We start from the raw sequence: 16554 nt of genomic DNA on the forward strand, positions 1-16554 counted from the left end.
GGTGGTATGGCTGAATGGTGTTGATGTTCTAAAGGTCAGACCATGCTGTTTGTCTAACCTGGTTTCAATAGTACACATTTTTTATCAAGCCACATAACTGTAGAGAGAAGCAGAGAACATGACGTTGAAAAATGTGACAGTCTGTGGCTCAGACTTTGTCAAACACAATAGCTTTCTACTTCTGCTACTATAAATGTATTACTTTTTTTTCCACTGAACACAATATTTTGGTTGATGCTAACAACTGCAGCAACTTCACTACAGTGTGTTTAGTATGGATGGATACTGTATGTGTGTAGCAGGGTTCAAAGAAGCTTGATTCCTTACAAAAGGCAACGTTTACAAAGGGGTTAAACCAAGCACTGTTGGAGAGCAGAGGATGTGTGTCATTTCTGTAGGAATATCATATTCAGAGCCAAGTGTGTCATCTAGCCACAGCCACAGAAAAAACAAAACAAACACGATTTTGCTCAATGTGAAGTGAATCTACAAAATAAAACTATAATCAAATCATACACACCTTATCTGTGTATTACTCCTTGGTACACCAGTGCTTCTAGATACAGTAAGTAGCCTAATTGACATTACATTTAGTCGCTGATTGAGCACAGACAGTTACAACAGAGAATCCTCTAAATAGCCCTTGACTTAGGAAACTGCATCTCTTATAAAAACAATGGGCCATCAGGAAAACTGGCCTGATGGACACTTTAAGACGTGCTGTACGCAGCACGCACTTCCCCACAATGCACTGGAGAGATAACCAGAGCCTGTGATAGGCGGGAGGAAAACGGAAACCATCAGTCACAGGCTGACCTTTCTCCAAGTGCCTTGTAAACAGGCCTTTCAGCAGCATAAAGCCAAACAGCTAACCCTTTTAACCCCTTCAAGTGAGATTTATTAAACCACAACAAAGCTCAATCTGCTCCGAATGGAGTCGATAAAGTTTTCATTTTATAGGTTTAACTTCTACTGCCTAGGTGACAATGGATGTACTTTAAGCGCTTTGTCAATGTGCAGTAAGACTATAACTGCACTGTGATAAAAGCTAAGAAGCAGCCAAAGCTATTTGCTAATGTACTTGTAAGACTGTATTTACCTATTAAGCCTAACCGTGTAAAGGACACCACCATAAATCTAAGGTCTATGGGTTTACAGCTGTTTGAGTCGACGCCCGTGTGAAACTCACCGGGAAACTACTCAGCTGCCTTTCCTCTGCTGCACAGCTGCACGTTAAACAAGCAAGCACCCTCAGTGGGTCAACCGCTTGCTGGCTCTTTGTCTTGTCAGGCACTTTTGATGCAGAAAAAGCAGAAGGGAGATCGAAGCGTGTGACTAAGAGGCAGGGAGGATCCTGCACAGAGCTGAGTGTCCGACACTTACCCCTCCCAGAGGAAGAGGAGACAGGGTGATGATGATGGTGGTGGTGGAGACAGAGAGACGAATTAGATGTAGTGAAAGAAGTACATATGTGTACTTCTTAAGTAAAAGCGGAAATACCTCACAGTCTTTAGCACTTTTTGAATTTGTGCGCAAATTCAAAAAGTGCTAAAATCTTCTCCATTCAATATTTTACCCAAGTAAAAGTATTTCTTATTCAGTGCACTGAGTACCAAAAGTGTACATTCTCTACAAGGTTTTTCTGTGATTGGGGTCAAACCTTTTCCTTCAATGTAACTGGGAACTGCAGATGTCAGATAATTATAGTGGATAGTTGTACTCAAGTATAGATCATGTACCCCAAAATGTACTCATGTACCTAAGTACTGTACTGGAGTAAATCTTCATTTCTCTCCATCCCTTGTGCAGCAGAGGGAGAGTTGGATGGTGTGGGAAAATGAGGGAGGAAAGAGAAAAAGAACAAGAAAGAGGGAGGAGAGGGGGGATTAGAGTGAGGCGAGAAAAGGGAAAAGGTAGTAAAGTTAAGGGAGGAGGGGAGAGGAAAAGAACAGGACGGGGCTTTCGAAGGAGGAGGGTGGTGGGCAGCCTCACATGGCCAGACCTCTCACCTCCTCATCACAATGTGCCAACGCTAGGAGAAAAGAGGACAGGAGGTGGGTGCAGAAGATACAGAGAAGGAGGTGAGGGGTAAGGAGACGAGGAGGAGGAAGATGAGGGGAATGACTCTGAAAAAGAGGCAGGAGCCGGTGGGAGTGCAGAGACGGGCCGGTTCTGCTCTCGTAACCCACTGTCCCCTTGGGTGTTCCTGTCAGGGCGCCAAGGAAGCAGACATAATTCACTTAATTGGTTCTCACTGTGAAATGTATAAGACAGAGCAACAAAACCTCTGAGGGATTTTTCTCTTCTGTGGGCCAAAGGTAGCAAGGACTTCCCTCCGCTGCCTCAGCAAATGAAATACTTTTCAATTCTCATCGCTTTATTCCAGCAAATCTTTTCCATGCTGCAGTCTGTTGGCATGGAGCAGTATTTATTACTACAGCCGTGTTGATTTGACAAAAGGAAATTGATTTATTGAAACAACAATTAGCAAAAAAGTACAGTACGGAATGATTGTTTAAACTACACTACCAGTCAAAAGTTTGGACACACACATTTTTCTTTATTTTTACTATTTTTCACATTTTAGAATAATAGTAAAAACATCAAAACTATGAAATAACACAAATGGAATAATGCAGTGACCAAAAAAGTGTTAAACAAATCAAAACTATCTTATATTTCAGATTCTTAAAAGTAGCTTTGGAAAGAAATTCATACATAGGCATCAACTTCACTATTTATAGTTGTCTAAAAAATGAATTTCAAGCATTTAAGCATAAGCCTTTAGATCAAAATGGCTTTAAGAGAATGAAAAACATAGTACATTCAATCAGGCATGTCCAAACTTTTGACTGGTGGTGTGTATTTCACAGATTCTTCTAGCTCTGTACGAAATGAATGAATGAAAGAGGCCAAATCCTATTTGAGACTGTGAAGTACTACATGAGGCATGAAATGTCCAAGTCACTTTCATGCTCTGATAGTACAGTAGGAGCCTGAAGTTTGATTCGGACCATGACATCCATAGTCTCACTTGTAATAATACATAAATCACATGATCTCCCCCTGCAAAGCAAGAGGTCAGCACCCCCTTCCCCACATTCTCTGGAGGATTGACAAATGCTTTGTTCATTTCTTTAACCTGCAACCCACTGGACACATTCTGACTGGGCTAAATCAGGACACTTTAACCTCTGTCTGGACTGAGAGATTAAACTAGAGTGTGGTTGTACAAGGCAGCAGGTCAGCACCAAAACTGCATGACTACAGTATAAGGCCAGAGACCAAAAATGAAAAAAAACAGAGGTGGCATGTTCGTTACTCACTGGACTTTCTGTCAAACTTATCTGCATGATTCATTTGAAGATCCCTCCCTAAAAGTCATTGCTTCTTGTAAAGGGTTTCAAATAATTGTTGGCTAAGACCAGTGATATATTGTTATCATATATGTAAACTGTGGCTGAATTCCACCAAGATAGAGTACGGCCATGTGATTGTGGGAGTCATTCACTTTAACCACTGTAAGTAGTTGCTTCTGATAGCCAACTAAAAGGGGAATACCCGTCAATTTAATGTGTGCTATTTCTATGGTCAAGGAAAGTCCAATCAGTATTCGTGAACATAAAGAACTCTCTTCCTAAACCAGAAATCTGAGAACTTCAACCTGTGATGTCGGCAAGTTGTAAAAACTTGAATTGGTAAAAAGCTTCAACATTAAAGCATTTCTACCAAACCCAACAAAAAAGAGGGGAAAAGAAGAAGTCTGTGAGACGCTGCTCACCAATCACATTCATCCACACGACCCTCTGAAAGATAACTGTGCCTTTTGTCATTCAAGGACTCACGTTCAAGCTCACGTGGGGACTGGAACTTGGATAAGAACATACACACTGAGACCAAATACAGTCAAGCAAGTTCGTAAGGTGCCTTTCTGAGTCATTACAGCTGTTTGGTGGCCTTGTTCCCCTCAGTGTATGTCTAGGGAGCATTGTACACATCCTGTACAGACACAGCAAGCCTATTCACAAGAATTCTACGGACTGTGTAAACCTTTTAGGTCAGTGAACGCACCACTCACCGCTCTGTCTGTCTCCCACTGCCCTGATTTTTAATTTTTTTTAACTATATTTAACCTTTATTTAACCAGGCAGGTCAATTAAGAACAAATTCTTATTTACACTGACAGCCTAAAAGATGTTCATGACGTTCACTGTACTATTTACCTCTGTTGACGCAAAAAGAGTAAAGATAGATTAGATTAGTTATGATTTCAGCCTCTAAGGCACACACCGTGAGGCCTGTTTCACGTTTGACACAAATATTGGGCAGTGTGTGCAATATTTGCTTAAGTTGCCTCTATCTCATGACCTAATGTATGGTTATTTAGCATATTATATTTGCCCAGTGTTCCCTTTGTTGTTTGCTGATATATATTGTGAACCTGCACATTCCTATATCATGACCTCATGCCTGGCCAACACACACTTACTGAAAAGGCGACAAGAGTCAGCTGCTGTAGATTGGAATAAGTGGAATAGTAATGTGCTTATCAAATGGTCCAGTAAGAATGAATAGGAGGTCAAGACCCCGGTAGGGACCCCAGCTATGAAAATGGAAAATTCATGATAAAAAAACAATGAAAAAATCCTAACCAACCTAAAATTACGGCAATTACATCTGATTTTCAATTTGAAATAAAAACTACCAATAGAGAGATGCCACTGTGACAGCCGTGCAGTCGACCTATACACAGCTGTGACTGAAATGGTGAGGATTGAAATGGTGTTTTGGGACTCTCTTATTCAGTCAACATCAGTCCAGTGTGAACACTTTGGGGTCATGTTCAGGGTCGAGTGGCAAAGAAACCCCTGACCTTGAGCCAACTTCACCTGAGACTGATTTCAGTTCAGCGTTTGGCGGATTGAGATGCTCTCTGTTGAGCCGTAGAAGCAGACAGTGGTTGCTAGCTATGTGATAAAGGTCAGTAAGGCTAATAGGCAATTAAGGCTGGACTATCCATCCGCACACACACACACACACACACTCTCTCTCAAACACTTGATCACTCACACCGGCATACAGACAGACGTCGCCCACCTCTACAACTCACAGTAACCCGCTCACCCATACCCCCCGTCCACACCCCCCTCTTCCCGCAAAACACACACACTCAAACACACACACACATACATACACCTCCACAGCAGTAATCCCCCCAGGGTGATGGGTTCTACGGGGGTCAGCGTTTGCCGGACGCAGCTTTTATTTGGGCCCGATTACTTTTGGGCCCAGTCATCGTATGGCCTCTGTCGACAGGGATAACGCTCATTGGGGTCCGATTGCTGTCCGCCTCACTGGCTCCATTCACCGGGCCCGGCACAGTCATTTAGAACTGGCAGACCTAACACCTAACCCACAGAGCCGGGCCAGCCCAGTCAGCAAATACAACCCCCCCTTTAATCAAAGAGGAGGGGGAGTAAAGAGAGAGAAAGGGGGAGAGGGAGAGAGAGGGGGGGGGGGGGCGCAGGCTAACAGAGGGAGAAAGGAGGAGGAGAGCAGGAGACATATGAAAGATTGCTGGGGAGTGGGGTCATGGTGTGTATATGAGGAGAGAGAGGGAGAGATGGGGAGAAAGAGAGAGAGAGAGAGGGAGAGGGAGGGAGAAAGAGAGAGGGAGAAAGAGAGATAAATGGGGAGAGAGAGAGAAAGGGGGAGAGAGGGAGGGGGAGAGAGAGAAAGTGTGCAAAACATAGCTTTTCATCACCTGACCGACCAGCAGGTCTTTTGAATCAAAGCCATTTCCGGAGCAGCTTTTATAGAGAGTCTTTGACCCCAGTGGCCTCTGTGTCAGACTACTGATTTGACACTGAACTTAGATAGTTGGGGTCCATGAAACTGGCTGCAGGTTTAGGAGCAAGCCATGGAGACTGATCCACATCCACAGTTTATAACAAATGAAACATCCTCTCACAGATCCCTGTATGTCTTACACTTTTCCCGCTGGGATCTAGATCTAAATGTGCAATCATGTTGGGCAGAAATTAAAATCATTCTCAAAACAAAGTGTGCACTGAAAATATACTATGTGCCTGAATAAAGGCAAAGATGAGGGCATGATAAAAAAAAAAAAAATGCGAAGCAGCTAGATTTTTTTCTCTGTACATGAGCTCATATCATTGTACAACATGATACACCATTAATGCAAAATACTTTACTCTGATGGATGTAGTTGATATAGTATTAATATGGATTAATGGGCCTCTGCTGCTCTCTTGTGGTGCAGTGAAAAGTTGTTTTTCAGGTGGTGAATTCTTTGAGTTAGGACCAAAATGAGAGGGGGGAAATGTGTCTTTATTATTAACATGCTGCAGCACATTTGTCTTTTCACCTTTGATTGTCTTATAATGGCTGAATACGGCTGAATACTGAGAATAATTCACTGTTATAAATAAACAAGACACGTCAACTTCAGAAAGGAAGTTAGTTGGCTGCTTCTCCAGTTACGCTGAAAAGTTATCAGTATTAGTTGACCTGATGAGTTCTGTTAATTGATGCTAACTGGACCAATATGATCATTTATCTTCTACATAGTGATTGCTGCATGTAAATTGGTGGTAATGGATACCCTTTGTTTATTTGGGCAAGGAAACCATCACTAGCAAGAATATAAAATTCTCCTTCATAAATCTGTTAACGTGTACTTTTATTACAGGAAGCAGCTGAACTGGACAATAGTCCCTGGTTGCTGTTATATTTCTTTTTTTGTTATCAAATGTAGGAATATACTAACACATTTAAAGGATATGCATAGAAAGCATCTTCCTCATTTTATGAAGTCCCTTAGTTTATGTAGTAAACTGAGAAGAAATATAGTTACTCCTCTTTCCACTAAAAAAAAAACAAACAGCTGGAGAGTAAATAGGCTGTTCTGTAAATATTCAAAAGTATGGGAAATTGTGAAATAAGGTGTTTCCTTGTTGCTATACTGGTTGCAACTACTGCAATATTGCAATGATGAGGCAGCACTTCTGGGTGTAAATGGAAAGTTGTGGATGGGGATGGGGAGGTCAGAGGGGGTTGGGTGGTGGATGGGGAGTTTAGTCTATTTTATGATACCGTAAAACCAATAATTTGACATCAGTGTTAAGTGGCCTACATACAGTTTACACAAATACATAATACTATAGATAACAAGGGCAGAGGACACACAACAGTGAACAATAGGTGCATATTAACAGTGGACAAATGTAAGACTGGACAAACATGAAGAGGTAATTTAAAAGTCTGAAAATGTTGACATCCCTTTCACCAAAACCATGAAGTCAAAAGTGAGATATGTAAATAACCTTTACCAATGGTGCAATAAGTAGCTTTTATTACTTCAAGCCTTAAGAGGAAGTGCATTTTGCGTCTGATCAAACTGTGATACTAAAATTACATAGAGAAGAAATACAGAATGTCCCTTTAAGTGGACCGTGCCATTCATTAAAGAAGGGGGGTTATCTTTAGACTTTTCCGTAAAGTGGTAGCGTTTCACTGATATCTACACTGCAAATAGCTTACACGTTGTAATTTACGGTATAAAACAATAGCATATGGGTAGAACAAAAACATTATTCAAGGATACAAGTGTGGAAAGTAAAGCTGTGCGGTTCCGGACACCCCTGTTTATATAAACACGTTTAGTACTGTCCTTGGACCCGCCGCAGCGCAGCAGGGAGCTAACATGAGCGAAGGAATCGGAGGATTATCTGAAGGACTAAAGACGGTTAAAAAGATTTTCCTTTCAAATTAGGTGAGCTTGTGCAGTGGGTCAAACATGGCTGCGACTACTACGAGTCACGGTCGGCGTGATGCCACTGAAAATGAGGGAAAGCAACCGCAAACCAGCGCAACCACGGAATACTGCGCTAAGTTGCAGCAGTGGATGTGGCAGTATTACTGGGGCTATGCAAACTGGCAGAGCTGGATGTCTCTGTCAGCTTTCCCTTTCCCCCCGCCGTGCAGTTTCCCTCCCCCGGGGACAAGCACTCAGACACCGGGTGCACCTGCTACGGCCCCCGGCGTTGGCCAGCAGGGTTTTGATACCCGCAACTGGTACAACTACCCGTATCCGTTCAGTTTCCCTGCGCCCCCTAATACGGGTGGTGCCCAGACGGAGCAGACTTCAGCTGCCACCCCGACGCCTAACGATGCCCGGCCAGCCCAGCAGCTGAATGGGAATCCACCTCAGGCAGGTAGGCAGCTTGGCAGACAGTCCGCCATGTATAGTTTTGGCCTACTACATCCAAAATGGCCTCAAGCCTAGTAATGTTTGGGCCACTTCATGCATAAACCAGGTCACGAGTCTGCTGGGCAGCAGGCCTAATGATGGACTTGGGGAAACAAGCTTATATGCTTAGTGTCATTTCCAGGGCTTTCCAGTACACTGTTTACATCTGATAGCTTGAATTCTCACCAGACTCCAGGCCTTTGGTTTATGATCCAGGATAATTTACTTGGGTATGTAAATTAGACTGGATAATGTGCTAAAATGTCCCATTTGAGAATGGCATGAGTGGCTGAGTACACTTGTCTTTTCATCTGCTTGTCAGGACGGGAGTACACCATCCCCTCTCCCCTGCACAGATTCCTAGCTGAGACGGTGGACTTCTTTATCCTGTTTTGCGTGAAGGCCACCATCGTGCTGTGGATCATGCATCTGAGTGGGATGAAGTGAGTGAAGCTACTTAATAGTGTTAAAGAAAACTGAGGACTGGCGAGTTACTCACCTTCAAGCTTGAAGGGTAAATGAAGACACGGTCATCACCAGAGCCTGAACTGGGGAGTTGAAAATTCACATATGTCCTACCAACCAGTTCAGTCTCTCATGACGACACTGTCTTCCTCTCAGATTGCAATATTCCCAGTTCACAGTTGTCTTGAACATTTCTTCACGCCACATTATGTGTGACATTTAAGGAAATAGCTGAGTATTCAGTCTGAGCCATTACCTGTTGGCACTCTCCAGGCAGCGGTGCTTTAGCTGTAATGAGCCAGTTATGCAAAATGTGCGTTTTGCATATCACAAAAAGGTCATGCATGACCAAAGACCAAAGAGTTTGCATTATTACTTTAATGTCAAGTTATACTACCGTTCCCCAGATCCATCTTCATTTAGTCACTCTCTCTCTCTCTCTCTCTCTCTCTCTCTCTCTCTCTCTCTCTCTCTCTCTCTCTCTCTCTCTCTCCTCTTTAAAGGGACATTGCCAAATTCATCACCCACTTCATAGTGGAGGAGATAGATGAGAACACGTCCATGGAGGACCTGCAGAAGATGATGGCTGTAGCTCTGGTCTACAGGGTGCTGGTGTGCTTCTATGAGGTGGGTCATATTTCACACCACCTGACACTGCAGCCTCTCAAGTGAACACCTGGTGGGGCTGGGCGATATGGACAAGATTAATATCACCATAATCCTAAGAAATTATTTTGATATTTATCTCTAACAATGTCTGATAACATGCAAAATCACATGTTCCATAATCAAATTAACAGTCATTGCATTGAACTGCACAGTAATATAAAATATGATAAAAACGTTTTAATTAGTATTTGCTTTTTATCATTAAGTTAGACGACAGAATTGTGTATCACGATAACTTATCAACATTATTTAATCACAATATGATTCTATTGAAAAGTGATAGTATTGAATTATTGCCCAGTTGTAATACCTGGTTCACAAATTAGCAATAGCCTTGTTCAGGCAGCTACTCAGATTCTGAAAGGTATGAAAGGAAACGTTCATACCTATTAGTGAGTGTCTTAGTGGTATTTACTCTCAACTATGGTTAAACTCTCTTGAGGATTTAAAAGCAGTGGCTTAGCAACTCAAACTGCTCAATTCAAATATCCAACATATTCCCCATTTTATCCATTCACATGCAATAGGTGTTGTCTAATTGCCCAATGCGCTTGTTTATTGAGAAGGGCCGAGTTACAGTTCTGCTGAAACAACAGTGTTTCCCACAGAGGACAGTGATGCAACCTTGCCGTCATAGTTGCCTGAGATGAAGTCAAGCATCAGGTTTCTTGTTAGACTTCCACATCAGTGTCTTGTTTGCCCAGGTGGGAACAAGCACTGGGACATGCAGACACACCTGCTTTCACACGAGCGTCATCTGGCTTCCTGCCTTCCATGGTTTTGACCGTGGTTAAATTAATTGCTAGCATTTATACTGCTGTATATCAGAGAGTGGTATCAGTGATAAATCCCGTCATTAATTTGTATTGTGCCTTATATTGGTTTGTTTAGGAACCTTAATAAGCCTTACTGAGTTTCAGCCTCACCTGCACACTTTTGTGCTTTCCTCTACTTGCTGCTGTTGTGTGCAAAAAAATCTAACAGTCCAAAATGCATTTTAAATACACACAGGATAAATACTTCTGTTCTAAACAGAGGGATGGAAACCTAAAATTTCAATATGAAATAGCTTTCTTTATAGGCCTATTATTGGCAATGGGCATTACACATTGGCCAACAGGAAATTGCATTCAGTGATGGGTTGTTTGACTTTGACTTTTTCCCTCTTGTCTCATCAGATAATCTGTATCTGGGGGGCAGGCGGAGCCACACCGGGGAAGTTCCTGCTGGGCCTGCGGGTGGTGACATGCGACACATCCACTCTGGTCCGACCCAACCGCGTCCTGGTGGTCCCAGCATCCAATGTGTCCCTCTCTGCGTAAGTGACCGCATGCTGCATGAAGTGATAGTTGGGTTGTTAAGTAATAAAACAATTCTGATTACTTACTGTTTTTTAATTAAAAAAACACAAACTGACCAGTACACTGTGTTTAGATAATTGCACCCTCGCTGTAATCTCTTGGTAGGTTTAGATTTTCTGTTTGACCCTCTGAAATCATCTCAAATTTTGTTGTGGCGTCTTAATTAAAAACCTAAATCTCTCCTGTGAACAGCCCAGTCTAGTCAAGTACCTGTAGTTCATCTGCATGGGACCTGATGGGGACCTTGTCATTCTAAGCTGTTGTTTTGTCTTGACTCCCACAGCTCCACAGTACGGGCGCTGAATAAGAACTTCTCCATCGCCTTCCTCTTTCCAGTCTTCATCACCCTCCTCTTCTTCCAACACAACAGGACTGTCTATGACATTGTAGCAGGAACCATCGTGGTCCAGCGGAGGGGCGGCAGATAGCCTCTCCTCCTGCAGCAGACTCTTACACTTGGCAGGAGTATTGACAAAGTGTGACACGCTCACTTGTGCTGAATATCCTGAATTGAATTAGAACCAATCACTTCTGCACTAGCACCGAAGAGAGCATTGCGTCGGCCCATTTCTACACCGGATCTTTGTTGTGTAACGGATCAAACCTGGACTCAAATTGCACTTCAGAATGGGATGGAAACAGGTTTAGGCCTAGTACAGTAAAAGAATCGATCCTTACATCTTTTGCTCTTACGGTATTTACCATGAAACTCCAAAATCCTGTCAAGGTGTCAGGAAACCTTCTGAAGTATTGTCATTTTTGAGATAGCCCAAAAGTGTGTTTGGTTCAAAAGGGTGCTGGTCGTTGTTACAGAGATATCCCAAGACTGCTTCATTGAAGATGTGAATCTTTATTATGTATTGTTATCTTAATAATGTAAAGCTTAACGTAAGTTTAAAGATATAAAGTCATATTCTTTGCAGAGTTTATTTTATGTCCATGTTGTTTTTCTCTTCAGCTAATTATGGTGAAACAAATGCTAACCGTTTTTGGTTTTTTTTTGTCTTAAATATTGATTATTCATAAGCACTCTATCTGAAGAAAACAAAAGCTAGGCATACTTGTATCTATTCTTTGTGCCTCTGGATATGGTCATGAAAACGTCTTGTTTTGGTATCTTTCTGCCATGGTGAGCTGTTCAGTGACGAGTAACATTGTCAGTTTTCTTCAGTTTGCTTCCTCAGACCTGTAAAGCTTGTGACTCAGGGCAACACTTTACCTTCAGTGAGCCATTGTTTGTCTCAGATGCATGATTGAATGTCACTGCTCACGTCAGGTTTTCACTTATGCATAATGTAAAACTCCCTCTCCTGGTATTAAATGTAGGGCCAATTATTCATGATTCATTGACATATCATTTTGGTTTAGCAATCCAATTCAGAGTCATACCTGGGTCCACAGTATTAAACATAAAATGAATGAATGGCACTCATTTGAATTTTATCCTTTTTTTTTTTTGCACCATGCTAAAATACTGTAAAACTCAGTTGATTCCTTGTTTGATTGAGTCAAGGTGCAAGATGCATCTGCAAGATGTTAAAGCTGTAATGCTAGCCACGTGATTTGCAACCTTGATCTAGTCTAACATGTATAGCCCATGGGATAAGTAAGTTTGGCTGAAGGCATGTGTCCCAAATTATTTGATAAGATCCAGTCATGGTCCCAAATTATGATGATTCATACTTACACTCTTGACAGAAAGAAATAGGCACATACACTTTTATCTGGGTCTGATGCAACCAGCTGTTGAGATCTGGTATTTACAAAATGCATTGATTAGCCCTAAAGGGGTTATAAAGATTAATGCTTAATTAAAGGTAAATGCTATAAAGATTAACTGAAATCTCAATTTCCATTTCCAGTTTCAAACATGAGAGCAGAAGAGGGAAGGTCCTACTATCAAGCAGTGAACACAGGTGGAGAGGAGATCAAACGGTCAAAGAGCATTAATATAGCTAAAAATATTGTGGACATTATAGCCTGAGAGGATTTTCAGAAAACAATTTCTATTGTCTCAGGCCTGAGATGGATGCACTGGATTCGTTATGGGTGGAGACATGGTTACTGTATAGTAGAAATACAGGATTAGAAGGATTCATTTTTAGTTAAAGACTGTAAAGGCCATTGCACACTCTAGTACGACAGGCACTGGTATGCACCTTAATGTTAGTATGTGGCTCCGGCCTCCAGTTTAGAAGCATGACAAGACATTAAAATCAGCCAAACTCCACACTCACAAGTGTCACCTGTGTTTTCCCCATGTTGAAAAGGGAGTTGAATATGTCAAACAAAGAATTGGTTAAATGCAAAATTGTTCATTTTGCAGTGTTACATTTCTTGCATGAGCTTCCTCCAGGGGCAGCTACACTGCTAGACCAAGTTGAGATCCTCATAATCGTTGAGAGCTACTTGGTGGCCACATGGGGGCGACATTAGGCAACACAGCTCAGAACACACAGTGGCCCACCTGCTGCAGATGGAAATGAGTGTTTTAGGCATCCCAGTCACACTACTGGGGGTTTGTCCCTGCCTGTGTAAACTACTAACATACAGGTCTGTTGTTACTGGATGCAAGATTTATTTTTGGTGCATATTCCATGTTGAACGGTATGCAGCACGTCTGTGTTTTCATAATTGATAACCAGACCCAGTCTAATGTCTAAAATAGTTTGACAAAGAAATATATTTTCTTCCTCAAACTGTGCTGTGTGTGTGTGTGTGTGCTGTGTGTGTGTGTGTATGCATGTTTGTGTGTGCATGTGTTTTAATATATGACTTATTATATCTCATTGTATCGTAATCATGCAAAACCATTTACTGCTTTGCAAAACAGTCTTGCACTTAGTACCTACTTTCCTGCCTATCCACTTGTCTGTTCACATGTCACCTTACCTGTCATGTAAGGTGATTCTCAAACATGACCTCAGAGCAGCTATTAATGTAAACACATTTACAGTCAGTGATGACAGACTTACAGACTCTTCATCCTCAGACAATATTTGCTTTCCTCCTTGCCTATAAGGAATTGTCTGTGTTGCTGACATCTGAAACCTGGCTGCATGAGCAGAAATACTGGTGTTTGCATGAAATTTTTAGATCCCAGGCCACGCAAGGTAACATTTTATTTGGATAGAGAATAACTCAGCTTGTGAACAAAGATGTGCCGTGACAGCTAGTGTATAGCTTAGGTTGAATTTGTGATTACATGTTGAGCTGATTGTGTGGTTCAGCCAATTAGGCGCTCTTGTTGTGAGGTAAGGTGCTGAGAAGGAGCGTGAAGATTACAATAACAGAGGTTTTATGTGTTGTGTGTGTGTGTGTGTGTGTGTGTGCGCTTGTGTGGGGGCACGGCAAGGTCGGGGCTCCCCCTGAGCCGTTTCTATGGTGAGACAACAGGTGTTTCTGCATGTCTTACTCTCCTGCCCTCGTCTCCTCTCCGCCATCTGGAATTTGCACTCATCTGGAAGTATTAGGATGTGCTCCAGGACAGGCTGTTCTAGGTGACTTAGGTTGGGTTAGGTTGTGAAGTCAAATTAAATAAAATGCCTCACCTCACTCCACACCTCACTAACATACTGAAAAAACCCAAAGGCATCTGAATACAAAGACAACTCCTGCGTGTCATGAGACACTTTCTCTGATGAAACCATGGGAAGATTAAAGGTATAATTCCCTTATATTCTGTGAATTTGGACGATAAAGTAATCCACTTGACAAGCAAGATGTGTCAATCACAGACACAATTTAATTAAGCGACGTGAGCTGGTGCATGACTGTAGTCACACTTGTTTTTGGTTTCCAGTGCCAAATTGCTTTAGTGCTGAATTTTTATGAGCCATGTTCATGCGAGATTAGCCGGGGGTCATATTTTGTCTTATGGTCTCAGCAGGAAGACACAATGTTCAGTCGGCTCTCTTCAGAATGGTAGGTTTTTAAATAGCATCCATTAATCCTTATGAATTAGTAATAATCACCAGTCTCTCGCCAACTTTATCACTCCGACACGCACACAAATGAAACAAAAGACACAAATCACTGCCACTGTTCAAGAACCTTCTCTCACTCTCTCTCTCTCTTTCTCCTCCTTTCTCTTGAGCTGCTTGTGCACCCTGTTTCTCTTTCTTCTCTCTTCATCTGTACATTTCCTACGTCTCTCTCCTTTCTCTCTTACAGTAATTCCTACCAGACCATGGCCTTCAGTGCTTCATCCTGTAATGTGCACACACACGTGTCTAGCAATAGAACACATGTGCCACATCTACATGCAAAGCGTGTGGATTATAAATATGTAACATCTTCCATAAATGTAGAGCTGATAGAACTTGGGTGGGAGTGCAAAACTCCGTTCGTGGCTTTGAGGCAATCAGTAAATGAACTCTCTCCCTGGTACCATCGTGGCAAAAACTATACAAACATTTTGTCAGCCGCTGTGCACAATTTTAAAAGTTCATCGCTGCATTTTGTCCTTCAGTAGCAAGTTTTTGTGCTGAGAGTCATGAGTTGTTTTCTGTGCCAAGGAACTGAGAGAAGCTTAGCAATAATTACGCCTCGAGTGGCTCTAATACAAATTTCACAGGGAGGCAGAGTGGAGAGAAGGGAGGGAGAGAGAGAGAGAGAGAGAGAGAGAAAGAAAGTGTGAGACAGAGAAAGGGATTAAGAGAGAGACAAAAGCCCAAGAGGAAGAAAGGGATTGGGAAAGGGAGCTCGAAATGAGAAAAGAGGGAGAGCGCAAAACAGAGAAGAGAGGGGGAGAAAAGAAGAGAGGAATAAGGAAAGAAAGAGCGCGAGTGAGTGAGAGAGGCTGAGGGACACCATGCTTGAAAATTCTCTCTGATCTTTGAGCCGTGGGACCAGAGGCGATGGAATACCCCGCAGAACTCTATTAAAATTCAACCAGCCTCACTAAAGCTCTTAGTTATTATACAAGAGACACCCTGCACAGCTCAGCTTTCTCTGTTTGCTCTCCCTCCCACACACACACACACACACACACACGGTACATGTGCACGCACAAAAACACACAGAAAGACAAACAGACTCTCTTACACACCCATCCACATACACACACACACACACACACACACACAGTTGTCCTCAGTGGAAGACAATGACAGAGATACTTGATAAGTGAAATTGCTTTTGAAACATTGGGAAATTTACTTAATATTCATCAGTTTTCAAACTCACTTTAACTTTAATAAGTTGTTTAACATCTGTACTACAACTTTACAGTGTACTTGTTACTTTTGGCCTTGTCTCCGCACACATCATGTGTATGTAATACAGTAGTACTAGTAGTTCTCAACTGTTTTTGCATTAACAATCTGACCTTTCCAATGAAGTTGTATCCAATTGTACTGAGTAGTGAGATGTTAACTTCGACCAAAACACACTTGAACAGAGTGTGGTCTTGGCACATTCTCATATATACAAACCATGGGATTGGGAGGACTAGACCCTTCAGGCATGTTATACAACTTGCAAACTAACACACTGGGCAGTACCAACAACGTGCAAAACACAAGTCATGAACATATGGACTTCACATGATAGCTAGGGGACTCAAAAACACACATTCACATATAAGCACATGCACATATGTAAGAGGGAAGTAATAAAAGCAATTGTGAACATTTCTTATACACACACGCACACACGTACACACATTCCGCGACTCACTTTTTTACAACTGCAGACTTTCCATCTTGGTCAACTGACTGATATTACCAGGGAATTTTTATGGAGGGACACTCCACCCTCAGATGACTCATGAAATCTCTTTCCCCG

At 42.1% G+C, this 16554-nt stretch overlaps 1 protein-coding gene across 1 annotated transcript; it reads left to right on the plus strand.

Annotated features, from left to right (window-relative positions):
- The first annotated feature begins 7722 nt into the window (after positions 1-7722).
- fam8a1a (family with sequence similarity 8 member A1a) lies at positions 7723-12463 on the plus strand. The gene is made up of 5 exons (XM_071901561.2): positions 7723-8237; positions 8595-8715; positions 9241-9364; positions 10585-10724; positions 11051-12463. Exons 1-5 carry the CDS (start codon positions 7820-7822, stop codon positions 11193-11195), a joined length of 948 nt encoding a protein of 315 aa, XP_071757662.1. The 5' UTR covers positions 7723-7819; the 3' UTR covers positions 11196-12463.
- Positions 12464-16554: the final 4091 nt, after the last annotated feature.

The sequence above is a fragment of the Centroberyx gerrardi genome, chromosome 19 (assembly GCF_048128805.1).
Source record: "Centroberyx gerrardi isolate f3 chromosome 19, fCenGer3.hap1.cur.20231027, whole genome shotgun sequence".
Taxonomy (NCBI): domain Eukaryota; kingdom Metazoa; phylum Chordata; class Actinopteri; order Beryciformes; family Berycidae; genus Centroberyx; species Centroberyx gerrardi.

Excerpts from the sequence above, each read along its gene's own strand:
- fam8a1a (XM_071901561.2), top strand. The coding sequence starts at position 7,820 with ATGGCTGCGACTACTACGAGTCACGGTCGGCGTGATGCCACTGAAAAT. Across the intron at positions 8,716-9,240 it reads ATGCATCTGAGTGGGATGAA|GGACATTGCCAAATTCATCA; the intron begins GTGAGTGAAGCT and ends TCCTCTTTAAAG. Across the intron at positions 10,725-11,050 it reads TCCAATGTGTCCCTCTCTGC|CTCCACAGTACGGGCGCTGA; the intron begins GTAAGTGACCGC and ends TGACTCCCACAG.